This window comes from Triturus cristatus, chromosome 4_1, assembly GCF_964204655.1.
Source record: "Triturus cristatus chromosome 4_1, aTriCri1.1, whole genome shotgun sequence".
Taxonomy (NCBI): Eukaryota; Metazoa; Chordata; class Amphibia; order Caudata; family Salamandridae; genus Triturus; species Triturus cristatus.
Window position 1 is genome coordinate 1,117,751,240 of NC_140585.1, and position 20,430 is coordinate 1,117,771,669.

At 43.2% G+C, this 20,430-nt stretch overlaps 1 protein-coding gene across 1 annotated transcript in view; it reads left to right on the plus strand.

Annotated features, from left to right (window-relative positions):
• The first annotated feature begins 861 nt into the window (after window positions 1-861).
• SYPL1 (synaptophysin like 1) overlaps window positions 862-20,430 on the plus strand; it is a 255,826-nt gene continuing 236,257 nt past the window's right edge. The window contains exons 1-2 of the mRNA XM_085654139.1: window positions 862-926; window positions 1,066-1,137. Of these exons, the coding sequence (XP_085510265.1) occupies window positions 1,069-1,137 (69 nt within the window). The 5' untranslated portion in view covers window positions 862-926; window positions 1,066-1,068. The remainder of the gene's footprint in view (window positions 927-1,065; window positions 1,138-20,430) is intronic.

A 20,430-nucleotide genomic window follows, 5' to 3' on the forward strand; every position in this document is an offset into this window, starting at 1 on the left:
GTAAATCAATAATCTGTAATTACAATACAATACGCATTAAGCAATTGGAATAGACATGAATCAAAAGCACTTAACTGGCTGCGGAGCAGCAAAGAAAGAGGATGTGGTATTCTGTTGTGCTCCTTATATAGGGGTTACTCTATGGTTGTCATGTGATACCCAGTGAGTGTTCATGGGTATTGTAGTGTTATTTGTTTTTACTTTCATTTGATTGGCTGCTGAGAATTTTCATTAAAGAAAATGAGAAGCATAATCGGAGCCTCCGGTCCTGACATAGAATGAGAGCAATAAAAGATACATTAATCATAAACGTTTGAACAATAGTGATTTAGAATCATGTATGCATGCATATTTAATTTGTCATTTTAGCATACATTAGGGTTGCATAATAGCAGAGAATGCTATTTATGAATTTTCATTTCGACATTGTTTAAGGCAAGCCATCAGAAAAGTCAATCATTACACATGTTAAACACGCTTGTAAGAATTGTCTTTTTCTACAGCTCTAAGCACTCTTTACCGAGGCTTGTACTAATGTTTTACTCAAAATTATTGTCGTTCACTTAACGTGTGCAAGGTGCACATTTTTTTGTTGTAATTAGACAGCTTTTAGGCTGTAACATTAATAAAGTAATGGGACCTAGAATTACAACGTTAAAGAACACAGGGGTGTATTAAGAATTTTAAACAAAAGTTTGTTCAATTATATCTTTTTGGCAATCTAGCATCAGAAAACACAAATTAGCAATAGTTTATAGCTTTATACTGTAATAAAAACAGTGTTTTTGTGAAGGTTAGTTGGGCTTGTTTTGGGCTACTCGCGGGTGGCGATTGGTTGGTTTTGGGCTACCTATGGGCGGAGCTTGGGCGGGACAGGCTTCTGGTTTCTGTCCGCCTCCTCCCTAACAGTGAACCGCCTGACTCAGGTACGGGGCGGGATTTCCTTCAAGAAAGTTTTCCGACAACGAAAAAAAGTCGCAAGGGCGGTTGTGCGTGCATGTGAGGCCTGCGTGTGTGAGTGAACCCTGCGGTTGCCAACTTGTTTTCTCCATTCTCTCCCTGCAGAAGATGTCGGGCGTGCAGCTGAGCATGAGTCCGCTTCTGGAGCCTCTGGGCTTCATCAAGGTGCTGGAGTGGGTGAGTACAGATGCGGCTGAACTGTCACAGAGGGGAGGGGTGAGCTTTCACGGCTGAGGGGCGCCCGGGCCTACGGCCATAGATTATGACTTATGAGGCGCTTTTTCAAGGCAACAGCTGGGTGCGTCAGGTCCCTGGGCGGCTCTGTGCTGGGGTGCGGCCAGGATCTAGGAACCAAGGCTCTCAAGGGAGTCTCGAATTCCTTACCCAGGGCCTACACCGTGCACCCAGCCCGGGGAGGGCGGGCCCGACAGCTGTCATCGAGGGTGCTAGGTTGTGACTTTAGTACTTGTTCTTTCTCATGACTTCCTATATACAGAATGACCTAGGGGTAATGGTTGATAGTTTAAGACAAAAATCATACATACACCTTGGGCCTTGGAAAGAGAAATCTTGTATCCGGGACGGGCCTTCACTGAGTCTCCACGTCCTGTTTGTCTGCATTTTCAGGCTGGGTTGGAGTGTGGATTAATTCTTCCGCGGTGGTGTTTAAAAAACCAAACAAAAAAAAAAACCGTTTTGCTTTAAAGAGAAGCTTATGCTGAGATATTTTTCTCTCAAAGGAATGTTATTGCTGTAAATCAGGAGCCGTCTAGATTGCTCACAGTATTCTATGTACAAACTAACAGGAGCTCAGTGCGGTTTCTCTGGTAAAATTAGTCCGCACTGTGGTTTTCCTTCTTAAGGTAATGCATACCATTTTCCCCACTTCCCGTATAGTGAATTGGTCATAAGAGCCCCCAAAATATCAGGTGGCCGTTTAAGTTGACTCCACATATAGTAACGATGTACTATAAACTGGTGGTTACCACACGTTTTGCGGTTTACAGTTAAGATTTGTGGTAAAACTGCTTCCGCGGTGCAGTAGTTACACGGCGCAACAGAGCCTGCCATATTACTACTGTTTGAAGGCTTGTGTAAATTGCTTGTCAATAAAGGAAGACAATTTAAGCACTGTTGATCACGTAAGTCTTTGTTCTCTCCCCCAACCCATGAAAATATGAATTTAGGTATTGTTTAGGAGGTCACTTTATCATTGCATCTGGCCCAGTGCTTTAAATGAGGAGAGGATGTGGTCCGACGGCTACGCTGCCGACTTTGGTGCTGAAAACCAGAGTTCGAGACTCGCGGTCGCGTCCACATCCTGTGATTCTGGGCAAATCACTTAATCTCCCCGTGCCTGAATGTGTAATGTAAATACGGTGCTATGTAAAGCGCTCCAATACCCTCGGGTCTTGTTCGCGCTATATAAATATGCACACAAAAAAAAATGAAAATACAGTAGTGCTGGTTCCGTTTGCTCCTGAGAAGTGCAGGTACTCCCATTAAATGTGTTGCAGCAGGGCTGGAGAGTAAATGTACTCTCCTTTTCAATAAAGAAGTGCAGTTACTCGCTACAGGACACAACCTGCCATTTAAAGCATCGATCTGCCCACTACCACCGCATTTACCATGCACACCTAAATAGTTCAGTTCAGTTCAAAAATAATGTTTATTTAGACCAATTGGTCTTTAAACCACAGCATTTACAATACCATTTAAAAATGTCCACATTGCTAAATTATGTTCTTAAACATTAAGAGTCATAAAATCCTTAAAAAATCATTCTTAACAATTTTAAAACAGTTTTATAACAGATAATTTCATTTACAATTGGAAGGCACTAGCTACTCTTACGCCTCTAATGGGGCGGGGAGCTTATATATACCTTGCATATATTTCCCAATGGCTATTGCTATATCTAAATTTTCCATATCAGCAAGAAGCTCCCATGCTTGTAAGCGCGTCCTTACACCATATTTTAAGAATATCGGACGGAGGAATAATTTACGTAAATTTAAAAATCTTCGACAATCTAATAAAATGTGTAAAATGTTGCATTTCAATCCTATCTTGCACGTGCACTTGCCATCGGGTTGCATTAAAACTGATTTTATTGCGCAATTTATTATGGCTGGGTTAATGCCAATTCTTATCCTAAGTACTTCCATTCTTAACCAACGGTTCGGTAGTAAATCGAGATAGGGAAAGCTGATATCTTTCTCCCAGCTAGAATGCATGAATTTTACAGAATCTTTCCTAATCAAATACTCGCGATCTGTTACTCTAGAAAATTCTTTACCCTGCATTTTAAGTACACTCTTTATTACGTTTATTTGTAGGATCAGGGGGTCAATTTTCACATTCAAGTGATCACACATGGTCAAGAGTTTCCTTCTTGTGGCCTTAGCCCACTTTAACTCACTGGCCTGGATTTCTTTCATACACCATTGGGACACCTTTGTGACCTCCCCAAGACTCAAACGATTCCAAAATCTAAGAAAACTTAATTGCACCTGAATGTTCCATGCAGTTAGGCCTAAATCCATTCTGATTGCCTGAATCATTGCCGAGCTGGGAAGTGACAATAATGATTTCAGACATTTCCCTTCTTCTTTATCCCAGGAGCTTTTACCATCAATACAAATTACTTCTGAGCCATATTGGAATTGCGGAGGAATCATGGCTTTATAGGCCGTCAAAAGTGGCTTATGGGACATATCGCCATAACTATGATTGAATCTTTTCAGCCCACATACTGCTTGATGAGCTTTTATTTTCTGTGCCTCCAGATGTATGCCCCACTTCAAGGAATTCGTAAACCATATTCCAAGGTATTTATATTCATTTACAATCTCTAGTTTAGTTTGGCCCAAATACCATTTACACTTCGTATTCCTCTTCCCAAAGCACAAAAGTTTTGTTTTGTCCATGTTTACAGTAAGTCGTTTTGACGTACAGTATTCGCTGAATATATTCAGTTTTCTTTGAAGTCCTATCTCAGTTTGATCCAGTATTACTAGATCATCGGCATACAACAAACAGGACAAATGCTTTCCATTTACTTTTGGGCTTGCACCTCTGGCAGAGCCCAAGGTAAGAGGCAAGTCTGCTAAGAATATTGCAAAAAGAAGCGGCGCCAAGACACAACCTTGCCTTAATCCTTTGTTTATTGCTATCTCGGGAGTCAGGCCATCAGAAGTGTCTTTAATGACCTGAGCCCAGTTTTGGCTATGTAGCTCCTGGATTACCAACAATAGATCCGCAGGGACCTCATAATTTCTCATGGTTTCCCACAAGCACTCCCTATCCACCAGATCAAAAGCTGCGCGAAAGTCCACGAAGCAACAATACAACTTGCCCTGCAGCTCCATGGACTTCCGTGCTACAGCCCACAGGGCAAAGCAGTGATCGGTAGTAGAATGTCCTTCCTTAAAGCCTCCCTGCTCTATTGGGACTATTGATCGCTGCTCCACCCACTCCTTCAATCTACCAAGGATTATTTTTGAAAAAACCTTTTCTCCAATATCCAATAAATTAATTAATCTGTAGTTCTTTGGGTCCTTCCTTTCCCCCTTTTTATGTAGGGGTCTAATGATGGCCCCTCTCCAGGATTTCGGGATACACCCTGAATCCAGAATGGCAATGAACATATGGGATAGAAAGCCTGCCCACCAATCTAAATGAGTTTTAATTAAGATGGCAGGAAGATTATCAGGGCCTGCTGCGCGAGATAAATTCAGCTTTTTTATTGTTTCTTTTACTTTCTCCTCATTAAAAGCTGGTTTTAAACCTTCTACACAGGCAGTCCAACTTGGTTTTTCCTTGACTTTTCCCAAAATCCTACTGGCTTTATATAGATTTCCTAAATAATTTACCCAGGCCCCCTCTTCCACAACACAGCTCATATTACCCGGAGACCTTCCCGCGGCAACCTGTATCAACCTCCAGAATCCTTTTATATTTCTATTTTCTATTGTCTCAAGTAGATTTGCCCAACATTTTTCTTTAAAAATCTTTTTCTGCTTCCTTACTAGGGATTTATATTCTTTCTTCAAGTTGAGCAGGGTCTCTAAGTTCCCATGATCAAAACATTTCCTCTGACCTCGCTCTATTTTCACCTAAATAGCATGTTTGCCCGTTTTCAAGGATGTTTTTTGTGATTTCAGTGCAAATCATCCTCATCATTTAAACTTTATTTCGGCAATGTGCCATAAAAGTCAACAGAAATTAATATAACATACATATATACAGTTCATCATATAAGTGGGAGAAAATTACATTGAGTTGGTGATAAAATTTGTTTTGTAAATAACCCATAAGTACAGTACCGCGTTTAAAAACATAAATACCAATATATAAATTAATTAAAAACCAGAAACAATTGAATACATGGACTGGAGAGACAATAAGACATAAGTGAAGCACAAAAGGTGGGGAAAAAGGTAAAAGCAGTGCATAAATCCAAATGTGTTTACAATTTGTGACTAGATTTTTTCCGAATAAAATACACACTGTATAGAAATCTACTTATTCCAAAAACCACTAACTGAGAGGTGTTTGACTTAAGTATACGCTCTGCCTCTTTGTAAGATCTAACTTCTATGTAATTACAAACAGGTTTGATCCAACAACCCCTTGGTTTTTTGTATTTCGGGCAGAAAAAGAGTAAATGGGCAGCATCTTCTTTGGCCCCTAGAGAGCAGAGGGTACACAATTCAGGGCCTTTTACCTTCCCCCAGCATGATGTATATGCGTTAATCTGTAGAACACCATACCTAAACTGTAAGTATAATGATTTTGCTAATGGTGGACAGATCTCATCCATAAAATGCTCTAAACTAGGAGTATCTTTAAAAAGCAGAAATTCCATGGTCAGTTTGCCAAACGATGAGCTATACAGTAGTTCACCGTTGACGTACGACCAGAAGGTATCCTTTACAAGCTTCCTAGAGGACAATGACATATTCTGTGGAGCATCCCATAGGTGTGCAAGCCCTAATCTTTCATACCACTTTGAAACATACTTTACCCATGGTGTATTCAAATAACCATCAATCCGCGAGAGTTCAACAAAACCATTTTTATAGACACTCAGTTCCGGGGTTACCCATAGTCTGACCCAATACAACAACGGTCTTAAAATTACTTGGTAGTCTATTTCTTTGAGGTTAATATCTAAAAATACAGGAACCAAAGGGGTTCTAGTTGGTATCTTTAGTAGGCTACGCACAAAGTAATTTTCCAGTTTTCCAAAAGTATTGTTACAATAGTAGCCCCACACCTCAGCACCATAAAGTGCTGCCGATTGTGCCTTAGCTTTGTATACTTCTAGAGCCGGTGATATAGCCTTGGAGTAGCTAGCTCCATGAACTCTTAGGATAGGCATTGAATTTTGTTTGAGGGATATGGAACTTTTATCTATCTGTCCTTTCCATGACAGGTTGCTGTCCAATAAGATCCCCAAATAGGTAAAACTCCCAACCTGTTCTAGTTTTTTGTTTTCAAGGAACAGTTTACTCCTAAGGGATTTTTTGGAGTTTATGGACATGTACTTAGTTTTACTAGGGTTTATTTCTAACCCCTTCCCCTCACAATATTTTTGAAATGTATCAACCAAGTTTTGTAAGCCTCTCGGTGTTTGGGAGATAAGGATAGTGTCGTCGGCAAATAATAATGCTGTGACCGCTTCACCACCTAATTTTGGGGAATCATGCACGCAATTACTCAGATAACTTGGTATATCATTAACATATAGGGAAAAGAGTGTAGGGGCTAGCACGCATCCTTGGCGCACACCACGGTCTACTGGAATAGCCCTGGAGATTTCACCATTCTTTCCCCATCTGATTTTGGCAAAATTCCCCGTGTGAAGCCTAATCAGTTCTTTAAGTAGTTCCCCTGGGACCGCCATGTTCTTAAGTGTAGACCACAGCAATTTACGCGGAACAAGGTCAAAGGCGGCCCTAAGATCCACAAACGCCACATATAGACTACCCTTCCTTAGGTTTATGTACTTCCAACAGATGCACATAAACCTAAATACTTGATCATTAGTACTAATTTTAGATCTAAAACCAGCTTGATATTTGGTCAGTATTTTAGTCTCTTCAGTCCAATCTAAAAGCCTGTTTAAAATATGTCTGGCAAATTTTTTTTGTAAAATGTAAATTAAACTAATTGGGCGGTAATTACTAGGGTCATAACGGTCTCCTTTTTTAAAAATTGTTATTATTTCAGCCCCTTTCCAGGAATCAGGAATTGGTGTACCAGCAGCAATCGAATTACACAGGAAGTTTATATATGGTCCCCACACTTCTACATCATGTTTTAGTAAATCGCCGGGAATTTTGTCAGGACCAGGAGCTTTGCTCATTTTCACTGCCTGTAAGGCCTGGATGGATTCTTCTAAACTGAAGAGTAAGGGGGCATTACTCGATCCTAAGTCTATCTCATGATCCTTAAGGGACAAACTGTTCTTTTTATTGGCATAAAGCTTGGTAAAATGATCACACCATGTATTTTCATCTAGGAAAATATCCTTTGATGATCTACCCTTCTTATTCCCCTTGGCGATTAAATTCCAGAACTTACTTTGGTCACGCTGCTTTGTTGCATTTAAGAGATCCTCCCAAATAGTTTCATCCCACAATTTTTTTGCTTGGTCCATGGTTTTGTTATAAATTAGTCTTCCGTTTTTTTATATCTAGACGATTACCAGATTTTACTGCCTGAATCAGCCTTGATTTAGCTTGGCGGCAGTCTTGATTATACCATGGATTCATCTTGAGGGGGTGCAAATCTTTGAGGCTGTATTTTAGAGGCAGTGCTCTGCCCCTCTCCGTGATATACACATACCTGCCCCTCTCCGTGATATACACATACGTGCCTGGGAACAGCACATTAGTGAAAGACGGACTAGTTGTTTAAGGCCGCCAGCACATCTTTCACTTCAGGTGGCAGCGCGGTCTGCATTTGAAAGGGGTCAGAGATAGCCCCACATACGGTTTCTTGGAGGCAATAGTTTTTTTTTTTTTGGTGGGGCAGCAAAAGGACTTCCTTAGTCATCTTTGGGGTGGGCTTCCTGAAGGTGCAAAAAGAGCACACACACCTGTCGTGCCTCCGGTGCACATAGTGTAATACTTCCCCAGATGTTTAAATTGGATATATATGCCATTAAACAGTCCAGCTGTATGCTTATTTTCAGATGTGGGACTTAAGCTTGCTGTGCTTTAGACGTGCATCTGTTTCTCACTGATGAGAGCTATTTTGGGACCCTTACCACGTGGGAGTGGTATACCTTGATTTGGATATTGAGCACGCTGCTGTAAGAACTCGTTCTGCGTAAACACAAGATGATGGACGGAGTACTGAAACTTTTCAGCTACTCGCCCCCAGTCCAGAGATCAGGGTTTAATTCATTGTTCTTTTGTTCACTATGCCACCCCAGTTTGGATACAGCCATATGCAAATCGTTTTTGACCCAGCTCCTCATGGGAACAGTCAAGCCTGAACTGCCAAGTCGGGTCCTCCCTGGACAGGAAACAAGATTCCTTGGACTGGTTTTGGGGTATCGCCATTCTAGCTTGAATCTAGTGGCAATAATAGTAAATATAGTAAACACAACAAGATAATGGATGGAGTGCTGAAACTTTTCAATCACTCACCCCCAATCAAGAGATCTGGCTTTAATCAGTCCATGGTGGTGAAATGTGATTGACTGCCAAAACTTAAACCAGGAAGTGTTGGCAGGCATTGTAAGAATATCCTGACCCTCCTCACCTTCTCCTGGTCAGGAGAGTCAGGATATTCCTTCCCTGTCTCCTTTGCTTTTTTTTTTCTCAACGTCCCCCCCCCCCCCCCCCCCCCCCCCAGGCCTGAAAAAGCATTAAAAAATAATTTCACCTGGAGTTAGTGTCACCGAAAAAGCGCGGACTCCCATACTTTTTGTAATTGGCCCCTGGGATGGTAAAAAAAAGGAGGGGGTGCACGGGCTCCCCTCCTGGGGCTTATAAATGTCCCAGGGACAACCACCTTCCTGAGGCTTGTGTACTTAAATAAGCGTGGGAGGCCCGTATGGCCTCCCTCCGCTGCCCTGTGGACCACCACCTCCCTGGGGCTTATTGATTTAAAAATGGGGGGGCCTCTTGGGCCCCAATCATCAGGGACTACGACCTCCCCATGGCTTTGTTTAAACAATGCGGGGGCGAGCGGTTCACCTCTCCGGGGATTTCATATGAATTAATGCGGGGGCTGACATGACCCCCCTGCAGCCCTGCGGACTGCCACCTCCCCTGGGGCAAAATAAAAGAAAGCAGCGGTCGGTGCGTCCTCCCCTCCTGGATTCAGTAATGGTGCTCAGGACACCATCACCCCCCCCCCCCCTACCCCCCCCAGGGCCGGCTCCAGCAATGTTCCAGGGTGCCACCCTCAGGACATTGCAGTTTTGCAATCAATGGCTTGGCCGGAGCTTTACCTCTCCAGCCGAGCCATGGCAAATAGTGTTCCACTTTCAGCAAGCGAGAGCATTAAAAATGCTCATGCTCGTGGAAAGCGGAGCAGAATTGCTTTTGGTCAGAGGGAGCTGCATGTTCAGCAGCTCCTTCTGTCCAAAAGCAATGTCGGCTCCCACAGGACGTGGGAGCTAGCAGGGATCGCAGGGGCCTACAGGCTCCACCTGCGGTCCCCAACAGTGTTTGGGTTCCCTAGATGGGACCAGGGCACCCAGACTAGTCTGGGCCCCGGGGTTGGTGGTCCCCAGGGCCAAAATCAGCCCAAGAGGGGGCACTGCGTAGCCCCCTTCCCTTTTGTAAAAAAAAAAAAAAAAAGGCTGATGGATGGGGTCACCGGGGCCAAAATTGGCCGAGGGGGGGGGGGAGAGTGAGACCCCCACTCCCTTCCTTTTATTTAAAGAAAAGGAAAGACCCCCCTGGGGGTTGGGGTCCCGAGACCAAAATCAGCCAGGGGGAGGGGGGCATGCGGCACCCTCTTTGCATTTAAAAAATGCCAGGCCTCTGGGGATGGGGTTCCTGGTGCCAGAATCCGCCCCGAGAAGGAGGGCTACAGTGCACCCTTCCCTTAAAAAAAGTTTTAAAAACCGCCCGGCAACTCATCAGAGGCCCACCCCTTTCTCCACCACTCTGGAAACACGCTACTGGCGTGTTGCTGGTTTTGGGATGAAGTCCCCTTGGCTCCAGAGGGTCATGGGGGGGGGGGGGAGGGGGGGGCAACAAGCCCTCCTGTTACCTCTAGTAAATCCCACAGAATGGGATTGCTGAGAGGTCTTTGGAGGCCACACCCCCTCTGCGAATGAGCCTCCTGGTGCACTAATCGTTGGGGGATGAAGTCCTCTTAGATGCTGAGTGTTCTTGGGGACTCAGAAGCCTTCCTGTTACCTCCAGTAAGTCCTACACAGCAGGATACCTGAGATCTGGTCGGAGGCCCGCCCTCTTTCTCTACCACTCTGCAAATGCAACTACTACCTAAAAAAAACCCATAGAAATTCACAGAAAAAAACAAAGGTTACAAGAATGTTATAGTTATAAATTATCATTTTAAAAAAACGTAGAAATGTACTGGAAAAAACAAAGGTTACAGGGGCGTTCTAGTTAGGCTTGTACAAAACCAGTGAAATTCAGCAGTTATAGTTAGCTGAGCTAACTATAACTCATTCCCCTGCAATACACTGCTGATGACCTTGCATATTACATCACTCATGACATGGTCAGTGACATCACTGATGACATCCACAGAATCACTACCACACCCCCAAACCACCATAGAGCCTTTCATACACCCACTCAACCATTCACAGACACATACCAGTACTTACACACCCACTTACTGATTCATAGATCTACTCGCACACCCACTTACTAATACAGCCACTGACATATTCACTGATACACCTATACAGCCACTCACACAGTGAGCCAGTCACCCATAGAGCTACTCGCTCACCTACTCACTCACCCAGACAGTCAATCACACTGTCACCCATACAGTTACACACACCCACCCACGTACTCCTACAGATGCTAACATATTCTCATTCACCTAGTCACTGCCACAAGCGCACACTCGCCCATACAGCTACTCACATTGACTCACTCACCCAAACAGTAACTCATGCATCTCATCACTTACCTATACTGCCTTTCACATACCCGGATACTCACCCATATACCACTGATACATCCACTCACTCACCCAGCCATACACAGTCACTCACCCATACAGCCCCTCACATGCTCTTACTAACCCACACAGCCACTCACTCACTGACTCATCCATACAGGCAGTTACTCACCCCTTACCCACCCACACAGACACTCCGACATCCATACAGGTATTCAGACAACCAGTCTCTTACTCATACAGCCACTCATGTATCCACTCGCATACCTATACAGCCACTTACATACCAACTGACAAACTGATACAGACATTCAAACAACTAGTCTTTTACCCATACATTCACAGAGACACCTAATCACTCACTTATAGTCAGTCATGCACCCACTGAATGCTCCATACAGGCCCTCATACACCCACTGATTCACCAATACACCTTGATAAATATGGCAACGCATGGTGAAATGGTTTTCAAGCATGTTCTATATTGGTATAGATTTATTGATGATCTGTTCGTAATTTGGAAAGGAAAAGATGAAAGTGCATGGAATTTTATCGAACCGATCAATGTGAACAATTTGAACTTGGCGTTCACAGACCAAATGAGTAAAAAATCTATAATTTTTCTGGATGTAGAAGTTTATATTGAGAACCATAAACTATAAACTAAAATGCATAGGAAATCAACAGCAGGCAGTTCTGTGTTGCACGCCTCAAGCCATCATCCTAAACACCTTAACCATAGCATTCCCTACGGGGAAATGCTGCAGATATGCAATATTTGTAGTACAGACTCTGAATGCTAAAAGGCCCAAAATGAAAGCAGGGTTAGATTCAGAGAAAGAGGGTACTCGGAGGAAGTGCTTAGCAGTGCCATCAAAAAGGTCAATAAATTGGATAGAACTAGTGCTTTGGCCAATAAACACCGAGTGCCTCTGTGGAACCTAATGACAATAAATCAGACCAATCTACACATTTGATCATTACCTACAGCCAGCATCATAGCTCCCTACGAAAGATAAATAACAAAAACTGGGCCCTAGTACAAAATGATCCGATTAATGGAGGCCAATTGACCAAGTCCCCTAATATCACTTCCAGGAGAGCTCCTTCAATGAGCAATTCACTAGTGAGCAGTAGTCCAGAGGTGGCGACTGGAAAAACCTGGCTAAGTGTTAGGAAGGGGTTCCACTAATGTACCACATGTAGGGCTTGCAAATATGGAAGTAATACATTTTCGTATGCAACGCCCTTCAAATCCAAACCTGTGCCAATCGCTAAAGTTCTTAACTGCAAAACAGAATTTGCGGTCTATGTGCTGGAGTGTTCGTGTGGCCTGCAATATGTGGGTAGTACCAAGTTGCATGTCCACAAACGAATACTCCAGCACATAAGGGCCATCATAAACAATGATATAACCTATCCAGTTGCACAACACTTTAATGAGTTCCATAGCAGAAAATTGGAGGATTTGAAATATTTTGTTGTGGATTCAGCCCTCCCTCTTAGAAGGGGAGGGAACCGGGAGGCCCTACTCAGAAAATTGGAGACAAGATACATATTGGTGTTAGACAGTAAAGCACCTTCAGGTCTTATCTCTAGTGAGGACTTTCACACCTGTCTGTAATCATCCTTGAATCGCATCGGTCTCTTTGAATACTCGTTGTGTATATTAACTGATTTATCGCTGCTGCTGACATGTATTTTAGCTTTCATGAAACTTTTTCATTATTGCACATGTGCACTGACTAAATCACGGCTGTGATTGAGTATGGAAATATTATTTGCCGTCATTTGATTTGCACTAGCACTTTAAATTGGTGAGAGCACTCCCATAGCGTGTCATGTGATCAAGGCTTTGGAAGGCCGAAACGCGTAATGGCGGAGGTGCAGGGTGTTCTTCAATAACGAAAATATTGCAGTAATCCTTGGGTCTGCATTAGTCTATCAAAGAGTGCGGAAGGTAGCGGAGTAAGGATATATCTCTATTTAACACTCAAACTTTTTAAAAATACGCAGTCACTGGATGATGTCATCAGTGATGTCATTTGAGATGTCATCAGTGATGTCACTGACATGTCATGGGAGCAGTCAGTCAAGACAACTTTTTCGCCAACACAATGATGGCATAAAAAGTGTTCTACAAAAAAACAACAATTTTCATTGATATTCTAATTTAAAATGACATATGATCGCGCAGATTTATTATTAAAATGTTTTTTTAGATCATGAATATACAAAGTTAATACATAGTTCAATTAATTAAATTACTGTTTAAAAATCAAGTTGGGAATATGATCTTATTATCTGCTTTGAAGAAAAGAAGAATGAAGCCAAAGCACAACATATAGAGATGTCATGTGAGGTCATAAGCAGTGCATTGCGGGTGTGCGAGTTATAGTTAGCTCAGCTAACTATACTGCCGAATTTCACTAGTTTTATATGAGTGAAACCTGACGTTAACTATAACGTCCCTGTAACCTTTGTTTTTTTCAGTGAAAATATATATATTTAATTCTTTTTGGACTTACCTTGATGTAAGGCATATGTTTGGTAAAAGCATGTGAGTGGTAAAGGCATGCGTGGTATTTCCTTGCATTGTAATGACATACATCTGTAGCACAGGGCCAGTCCACTTTAGCCGTTAGCCCAGCTGCCTGAGTGAAAGCATTTTGCTTGTGCACATCCACCAAAAAGGTAGTTCACTTCAGTGCCAGGGGTTGCTGGACTATTGCGTGATATTTCAAATTGAAATATATATATTTCTCTTTCCTTTTTAGATCGAGCCTAGGCAGCATGCATACGCTGTCTTTGATTTATATGTGGGTGTGTGACAGTGTGTCCTTCCCTAATAAACAGTATTTGGTCCTTGAAGCTAATCCTACAGCCCAAATAAGTCCGCCCGACATTGTTTCGGTCTTGGGACTGCCCAACCTCCTGTCGGCGGTCCCAACCGACCAATTAGTATGCGACCGAACAATGTTTGATCGCACTTCTATTCTTTACAATGGGAGCATGCATTCCGACCGGAATGCATGCTCTCATTGTAAATTGAAGAGGTTCAGTTTATCCCTGCATCCTTGCCACGTGGTGCAGGAATCAACAGTCTGGCACCATAGGTGCCCCCTCGGCCACCAGACTGAGGCTGTACACCCCTGGGGGCCCCCAAAGTCGACTTCTGATAGCCTTTCTGTGTCAGAAAGGCCAGTACAGAAAGCCTGTCGGAATCCAACATTGTAATCTCTCAGGATTACTGTAGTAATTCTGACTGTCGGATGGGTTCTCCGAGCCCGTCGGATGGCAGTCAGAATGACCGGTCGGATTCCTTTCTGACCGACACCATCGCAATTGGTCGGTCGGAAAGGAATCCAACCAGCCGATTACGATGCGGTAGGAATGGCTCCGACCGACGGTCGTGTGTGTACACCCAATCTCAGGCACCAGTAAGACGGACGCAGAGGCCTCCATAGCAAGTCATGCACAGCACTGCTTCCGAGCTGCCAACATGGCTGAAGGTGCATTTTCATTCTTTGTGTGTGTGTGTGTCTGTGTGTGTGTGTGTGTGTGTGTGTGTACACACCCAGTCGTGGGCCCCAATTATCCGGGCGCAGAGGCCTCCAACTCCGAGATCTGGGCACTTACGTGATGGTTGTCACTTGCAGGGTGAGTGAGGTTCTGTTTTCTTTTTAACCTGGCTCATTCTTTTGTTGCCCTTTTTCATTCTTTATTCCTTCTGCAGTCCAGGGAGACTGGCAGAGGGGTCAGTATTTTGGCTGCACTGTACATCTGCCCATGTCTTTCTCAGAGGAAAGGTGTCGGTGTGCATTGGAAAACCGAGAACGGCACCCAGCCTGAAAGTGCTTTCACAGTCCGATCATTTCCGTGGCACGAGTTACTTTGCATCAAGCTTGCGAGCCAGACCATGTGGCTTGCAAGTCTCCACCATGTCAATTTCACACTCCGCTTCCAAGCCCGGCAGATGGGATCATAAAGTACTTGGGAACGCTCATCCAATCAGATTGAACTTCCAGTTTGATTATTTTTAGCTGCTTGGAGATTTTGGAAACGGTGCTCCAATCGATCAGGCTCCTATAATATTGTGCAGGCAAGCGAGTGTCCACGTTTTATGACTCTGGGGACTTGGGAGAAGTAGAAGGGTGGAGGTAAAAATCATTAACCCGTTTAAGTGACAGTCTCGCTGCTCCTTTCTTGCTGAAAAACGTGACTTCCACAAACAGCTCTTACCCTCTCTTTCATCTCCATTCCTTTATTTGTTCCCCTTTGAAAATGATCCAGAAAAGAAAGAAACACTTTTTTGCTGCAAATGTCATCTTTTCCAGACATTTTTCTACTCCAAAGTGCATCCCCGGGACAGAGAGGAATAAAGGTGAAAAGAAAAAAAAAAGCAAGACTGAGCGGTCGCAAAGTGGCTAGATTGGTTTTATCCACACCCACACATATTAGCACCACTTTAAAGAGTTTGCCAGTGAAGTGCTAATTTCGTTTTCTAGTCGTTATTTGAACAACATTGTCTTCCCCGGGTGGGGGAAGTACACCATTCCTACAGGTACTGCAATACCTGGTTGATGCGTGCAATGTAAAATACTTAATGTGATCCTGTTCAGCGGTTTTCTTATTTTTATTTATAAAAAATGTTCAGGTCTGTGGTCTTTTTAAACCATACTGCTTACGTTTTGTAAGGATATAAGCAGTGGACAATGAAACTAGTCCCTTCCAGGCCCTGTAGTCATGTCCATAACTTTTCAGGCAAAAACACTAATTGATTTCTGAATAAAAAATGCAAAAACGTTAAGGTAACATATTGTTCCTGCTTACGTTTCACATGCTTTACTTAATCCTGCATTACCTATGATTGTTTGCTTTTTCCGGGGTTTTATTTTTATATTTTCTGGCAGCATATTACTATTTTCTCCCCTCCCTCAAAACCTATTCCTATTTTCTGGTTCACCAGTGCCGCAAGGTCATGTGAATGGCAATAGCGCTATGCAAATATGATGACGTCGCTGTAAATAAAAGGACAAAAGTGAAAAACATTGTCATTTTAAAAGCCAAGAACTCTAACTTTGACAAATGCGAGACCGATTGGATTGCAAATACTTGTTTATTTTTTGTTTTACTTTTTCACCACAGTCATCCCTGGCACTCTCGTCCTGTTTCTTTTGGCAGATTCTCTGCGGGTTGCTCCCCTCGGCAGCAGTCTGTCTGTTTGCTAGTCTCTCTGTGTCTGATCGTGTAGTCACCTCCAAAATCCAAAAATGGTCAATCTTGTTTGAAAAGAGGTTCTAAAGCACAGTAAATCTTTCAAAAGAATCCCATAACAATCGTGGGCAGAAAACTGTAAAAAGAAGTGCTCTCTTTTTGTACATTTTTGTTAATACTGCAGACAAGCCTGGCTTAGTACGCTCTTTTGTTGTAGCTTCTCCTTGAGAGACTTCTCTACAACAACCCGTTCCAAGTTAAGACCTCCTTCTGAGTGTGACAGTGTTAGCTGGCGCGAAATTCAAAACTGGGTCAATGTATCGTGAAAAGAGGCCCAAAAACGCTAAACAAGATGTAGGATTTACAGTGCTTTTGTGCCTCTTTTTAGGTCTCGCTGAACCGGCGCATGCGCTGCTCTGCGAGAAATTTAGTGAGTGGCTTTTGAAAGTGCTACCAGAGGCTTTTGCTGGCCTTAAGCTTGCGTTCACGCACGCAGCCACCTGTTTCTGCCTTGTTTTATTTACTTTTTGCGCGCACACAACTCCCGGTCGCGGCAGAACTTCTTGCTCGCGATCACTTTTTTTTTCTCTTTTCTTGTACTTGTTGGTGTAGTAAGTCGGCTCATAAAATTTAGATTTGAAATGGCTTGTAACCCGACCTACCTCACAAGTATTGGGATGGGTCTCAAACTGCGACTCGTCCAATGGGTGGGCATCAAGGGAGTAGTGACCTATTTATCTTTTGCTAATGGCCTACCACCCAGATGTCAAATCTGTAATGTTCAGTAATTGAATTTGAGTTGCAGAACATTTATATTTGTCATAGTGATTCAGTATTTGGAGGTAAACCCTAAACCATGTTCCTGCCAAATATCAAATCGGTGTTGGGTCGCTATCTTATTTTAGGAGTCGGTAAAATGTAGTAATTCCTAAAATGGGATAAGAATTTTTATTTTTTTTAAATCTAACATTTCATCAGTGCGTTTATGACAGTAAAGATGCTTTGTACATCTTGCCCCTATTCTCGTTTGTTTGAGTCTACTATGTTCTTTTAAGCTCCAAAATGAGATGTGCATCTTGATAAACACTATAAGCCCAATAAAGAAGTTAAAGATCAATTTAATTGCTCCTCACTTGCGCGAACGGCTATTCGAGTCACTGGAGAGGGAGGAAAGAGGCGCTCACTGCGACAGGCTGAGGCCACATGTATGACGACTCCAGTCTGCGGACTCAGACTTCACCCAAGCTGGCGGCTCCCTTTTGTGACGGTGTATTTTTACTGATCGTAATGTATATCCCTCCATCATATTTCCAGGTGTTATTTTTTGTTATCACTTGTCGACAGGCTGTCAGACGTTTGTCCACAAAACGCTGTACCCGTTGCGGGCAGCTCAGCGGATGGAAAATGACTGTCCGCGCGGTCCAAGGTTAAGCGCCAGCTACGACGGGCACGGGACGCCTGACCCTTAATAACCGGCACGGGCGAACCACGGGTTATTATTCAAGCCCGAGCTGTTCTTTGCATTACCGTGAATTATTTCAAAGGACTACAAGTCCGCCTTTCTCATGCATGTTTTTTTTCCATGGCTGAATTAAGGCGGAGAGCGGGTCTTTAGACACACGGGTCAGCCTCACCTTGGCACACTTTACCTAATTCATGAACTGTGGGAAGACAATAAGGGCGCTTCGACAGCCCTCGCCTGTGGCCCCAGCTCATGTATTTTTCAGCAGTCTGTCTTTTCGCTTTAAGGAGTTGGTATAGTGATCGAGTATCTGCGGATCACGAGGGCGTGGCCTGTTTGGCTCTGGCTTCTGAGGCAAGCAGAAGGGACATGTCTGCGCAGTAGGAAATCGAATCGCTGCACCTTGCTAATTGTGAATACTGTAAAAACAAACATTGGCAAAGCGAATAGGTCTCGCCCCTGTGAGAGATATTGTATTTGCCGATGCCATAGAGCCGTGTTGTACAGCTGCACGGGTGCTGTGCAGCATGGCTAAAAGTAAAAATTTTTTGTTAAAGATAAAAAAAGAGACCTGGCGCGACCAGCGCTGGCTGCGTCATACCGCTTCTTGAAACTGTTCTCGTTGCTTTTTTAGTGTAAACTGCAAAACTATAATTACAGGTAAGTAACTGGTTTCTTATAATTGCACCGAACACAGCAAGAGATGCCAGCAGGCCATATATATACTTTCCATATGGAGACCGAAGCCTGTTGCAAACATAGTGGTTTGTGATAAGAAGACAATCGGGCTTTTTCTACAGTGGTGACTCAGTGCAATGAATGATCTAACTGTTTTTAATATGATGCGAAAAAGGCATAACCAGTCAATTGCCCTCTGATGGTTGACCTGGGTAATCTCCATTGACTCTTCCATTAAGAAGCCTACTGTCGGGGCTTTAAGCAATATGAAATAACTGGGGGGAGGTCTCTCAAAGGGGCGTGACCAATGTAAGTAAGGGCGTGGCTTAAAAAGACAGAAGCTAAAAATCTGTGCTTAGCATGGTGTGCCGCCCGACTGGTATTTTGCTGTTTGTCATTGCATCCAGATATATGATACAGCAAGTAACATCATGCCTCCAATAAGTCAGGCCTATTGGCTTTGTCAATGGTTGTTAGTTGCATAAGATAAATAAGCAGCAACTATGGCTTGTATACATTATTAAAAAAGCTTCCACTTAAAGCCCTGGTGACACCACAACAATGTTGCTGCTCCTAAGTTTCAAAAAGAGAAGGGAAAACCAGAGAGGAAATGACTCTCTTTAAAGGATTTCCCTTCCCCTACAATGCTTACCTGTGCATGCTGTCACTGCAGTCCTGGAAAAAAATGGACCGGCAAGGCCAGGGCACAAAATAGACCCCGATAGGGACCCGTTTCGAGGCCCCCTTTAAAAATCCGCCAGTGCTCAGCACTGGTGAGACCCAGCCCACTTAAAGCCCTGCCTATAGTACCTCTCCTTGATTACGTTAAGAGCTCAAGTTCTCTGTTCGCCACACTGGGGGCCTCAAAGATGAGTTCTGAAAAATGCCATGCTCAAAGCCCGCAGTCAAGTTCCAAGCGTTGGTACACTGTACATTAAAAAGCACTCTCATTTAATGTATCAATTTATCAATGTAGTAATTGAAAGTGTCAAGGCCCTCTGTAGATACAAAAAATGTAAGCAGGAGTATTTTTGAAGGTGAATAGAAAGCAGTTTTTAGATACATTATTCCAGGTGCTTGACATGAACATTCCCTAACATAGATCGGGTATTTGATACATGTATAAAGTGTTTTATATGCAAAGATGGTCAGTTGTCATGATTTTGGCCTATGAAAATGCCCAACGAACCGGAAGTGTCCGTGAAGGGCGTTCACATACATTGTATGCATTTTCTGATATCCTGCACCCGGCTACTAAGCCAGAAAGCTTTACACTGTGGTGTCCCTTGTCTAAAACAGGCCCACTGTCTGGAAATTCTGTAGTCCACTATACTTGCATTAGTTAACAGCCTGTTGTCTAGGAAAGGCAGGTATGTCTTTCTAAGTCTGTAGTAACATTAACAATAACCCTTTAAATACTGCACTATGGTATGTCTAATATAGGACTCCACATCACACTTCTACTGCCTCTGGATTTTATGAAGAATCGGTAATACCCCATTTAATGATGCTTCATTTACTGATGCTGGAGGATGGAGGCAGAGGAAGCCATAGCAGGCTGAACTGGGACCTGCAGATCACCATGTGCTTATCTGCAGCAACCTTTAAACTTCACAGCCATGGTACCGGCATGAAAACAGCCCTTTGTTAAATGTTTTAAAAGCACCCGACAGAACCCCTTTTACCACCCTAAGATTATTGAAAGATTGGCCTGTTTTGCAGGTTAATTGCAGTTGTTTGCCGAAGATGCACAACTCACTGGCTGCTTTTCCTGCCTGGGCTGTTAACTCGGGGTTAAATAAGGACACATAATTCCAAGGTGTCTTACCACAGCTTTATTATCACATAATTGTAATTTTTAAGGATAAATAGGCTGAAAATTATTTGATACTCACGATGTTACCCCCCTTCAGGAGGGCCGGCCTCATGTCTCCTTATTTTTATGCCAATGCTCCAAAGCTCAGAGCTTTGGCTTCCCG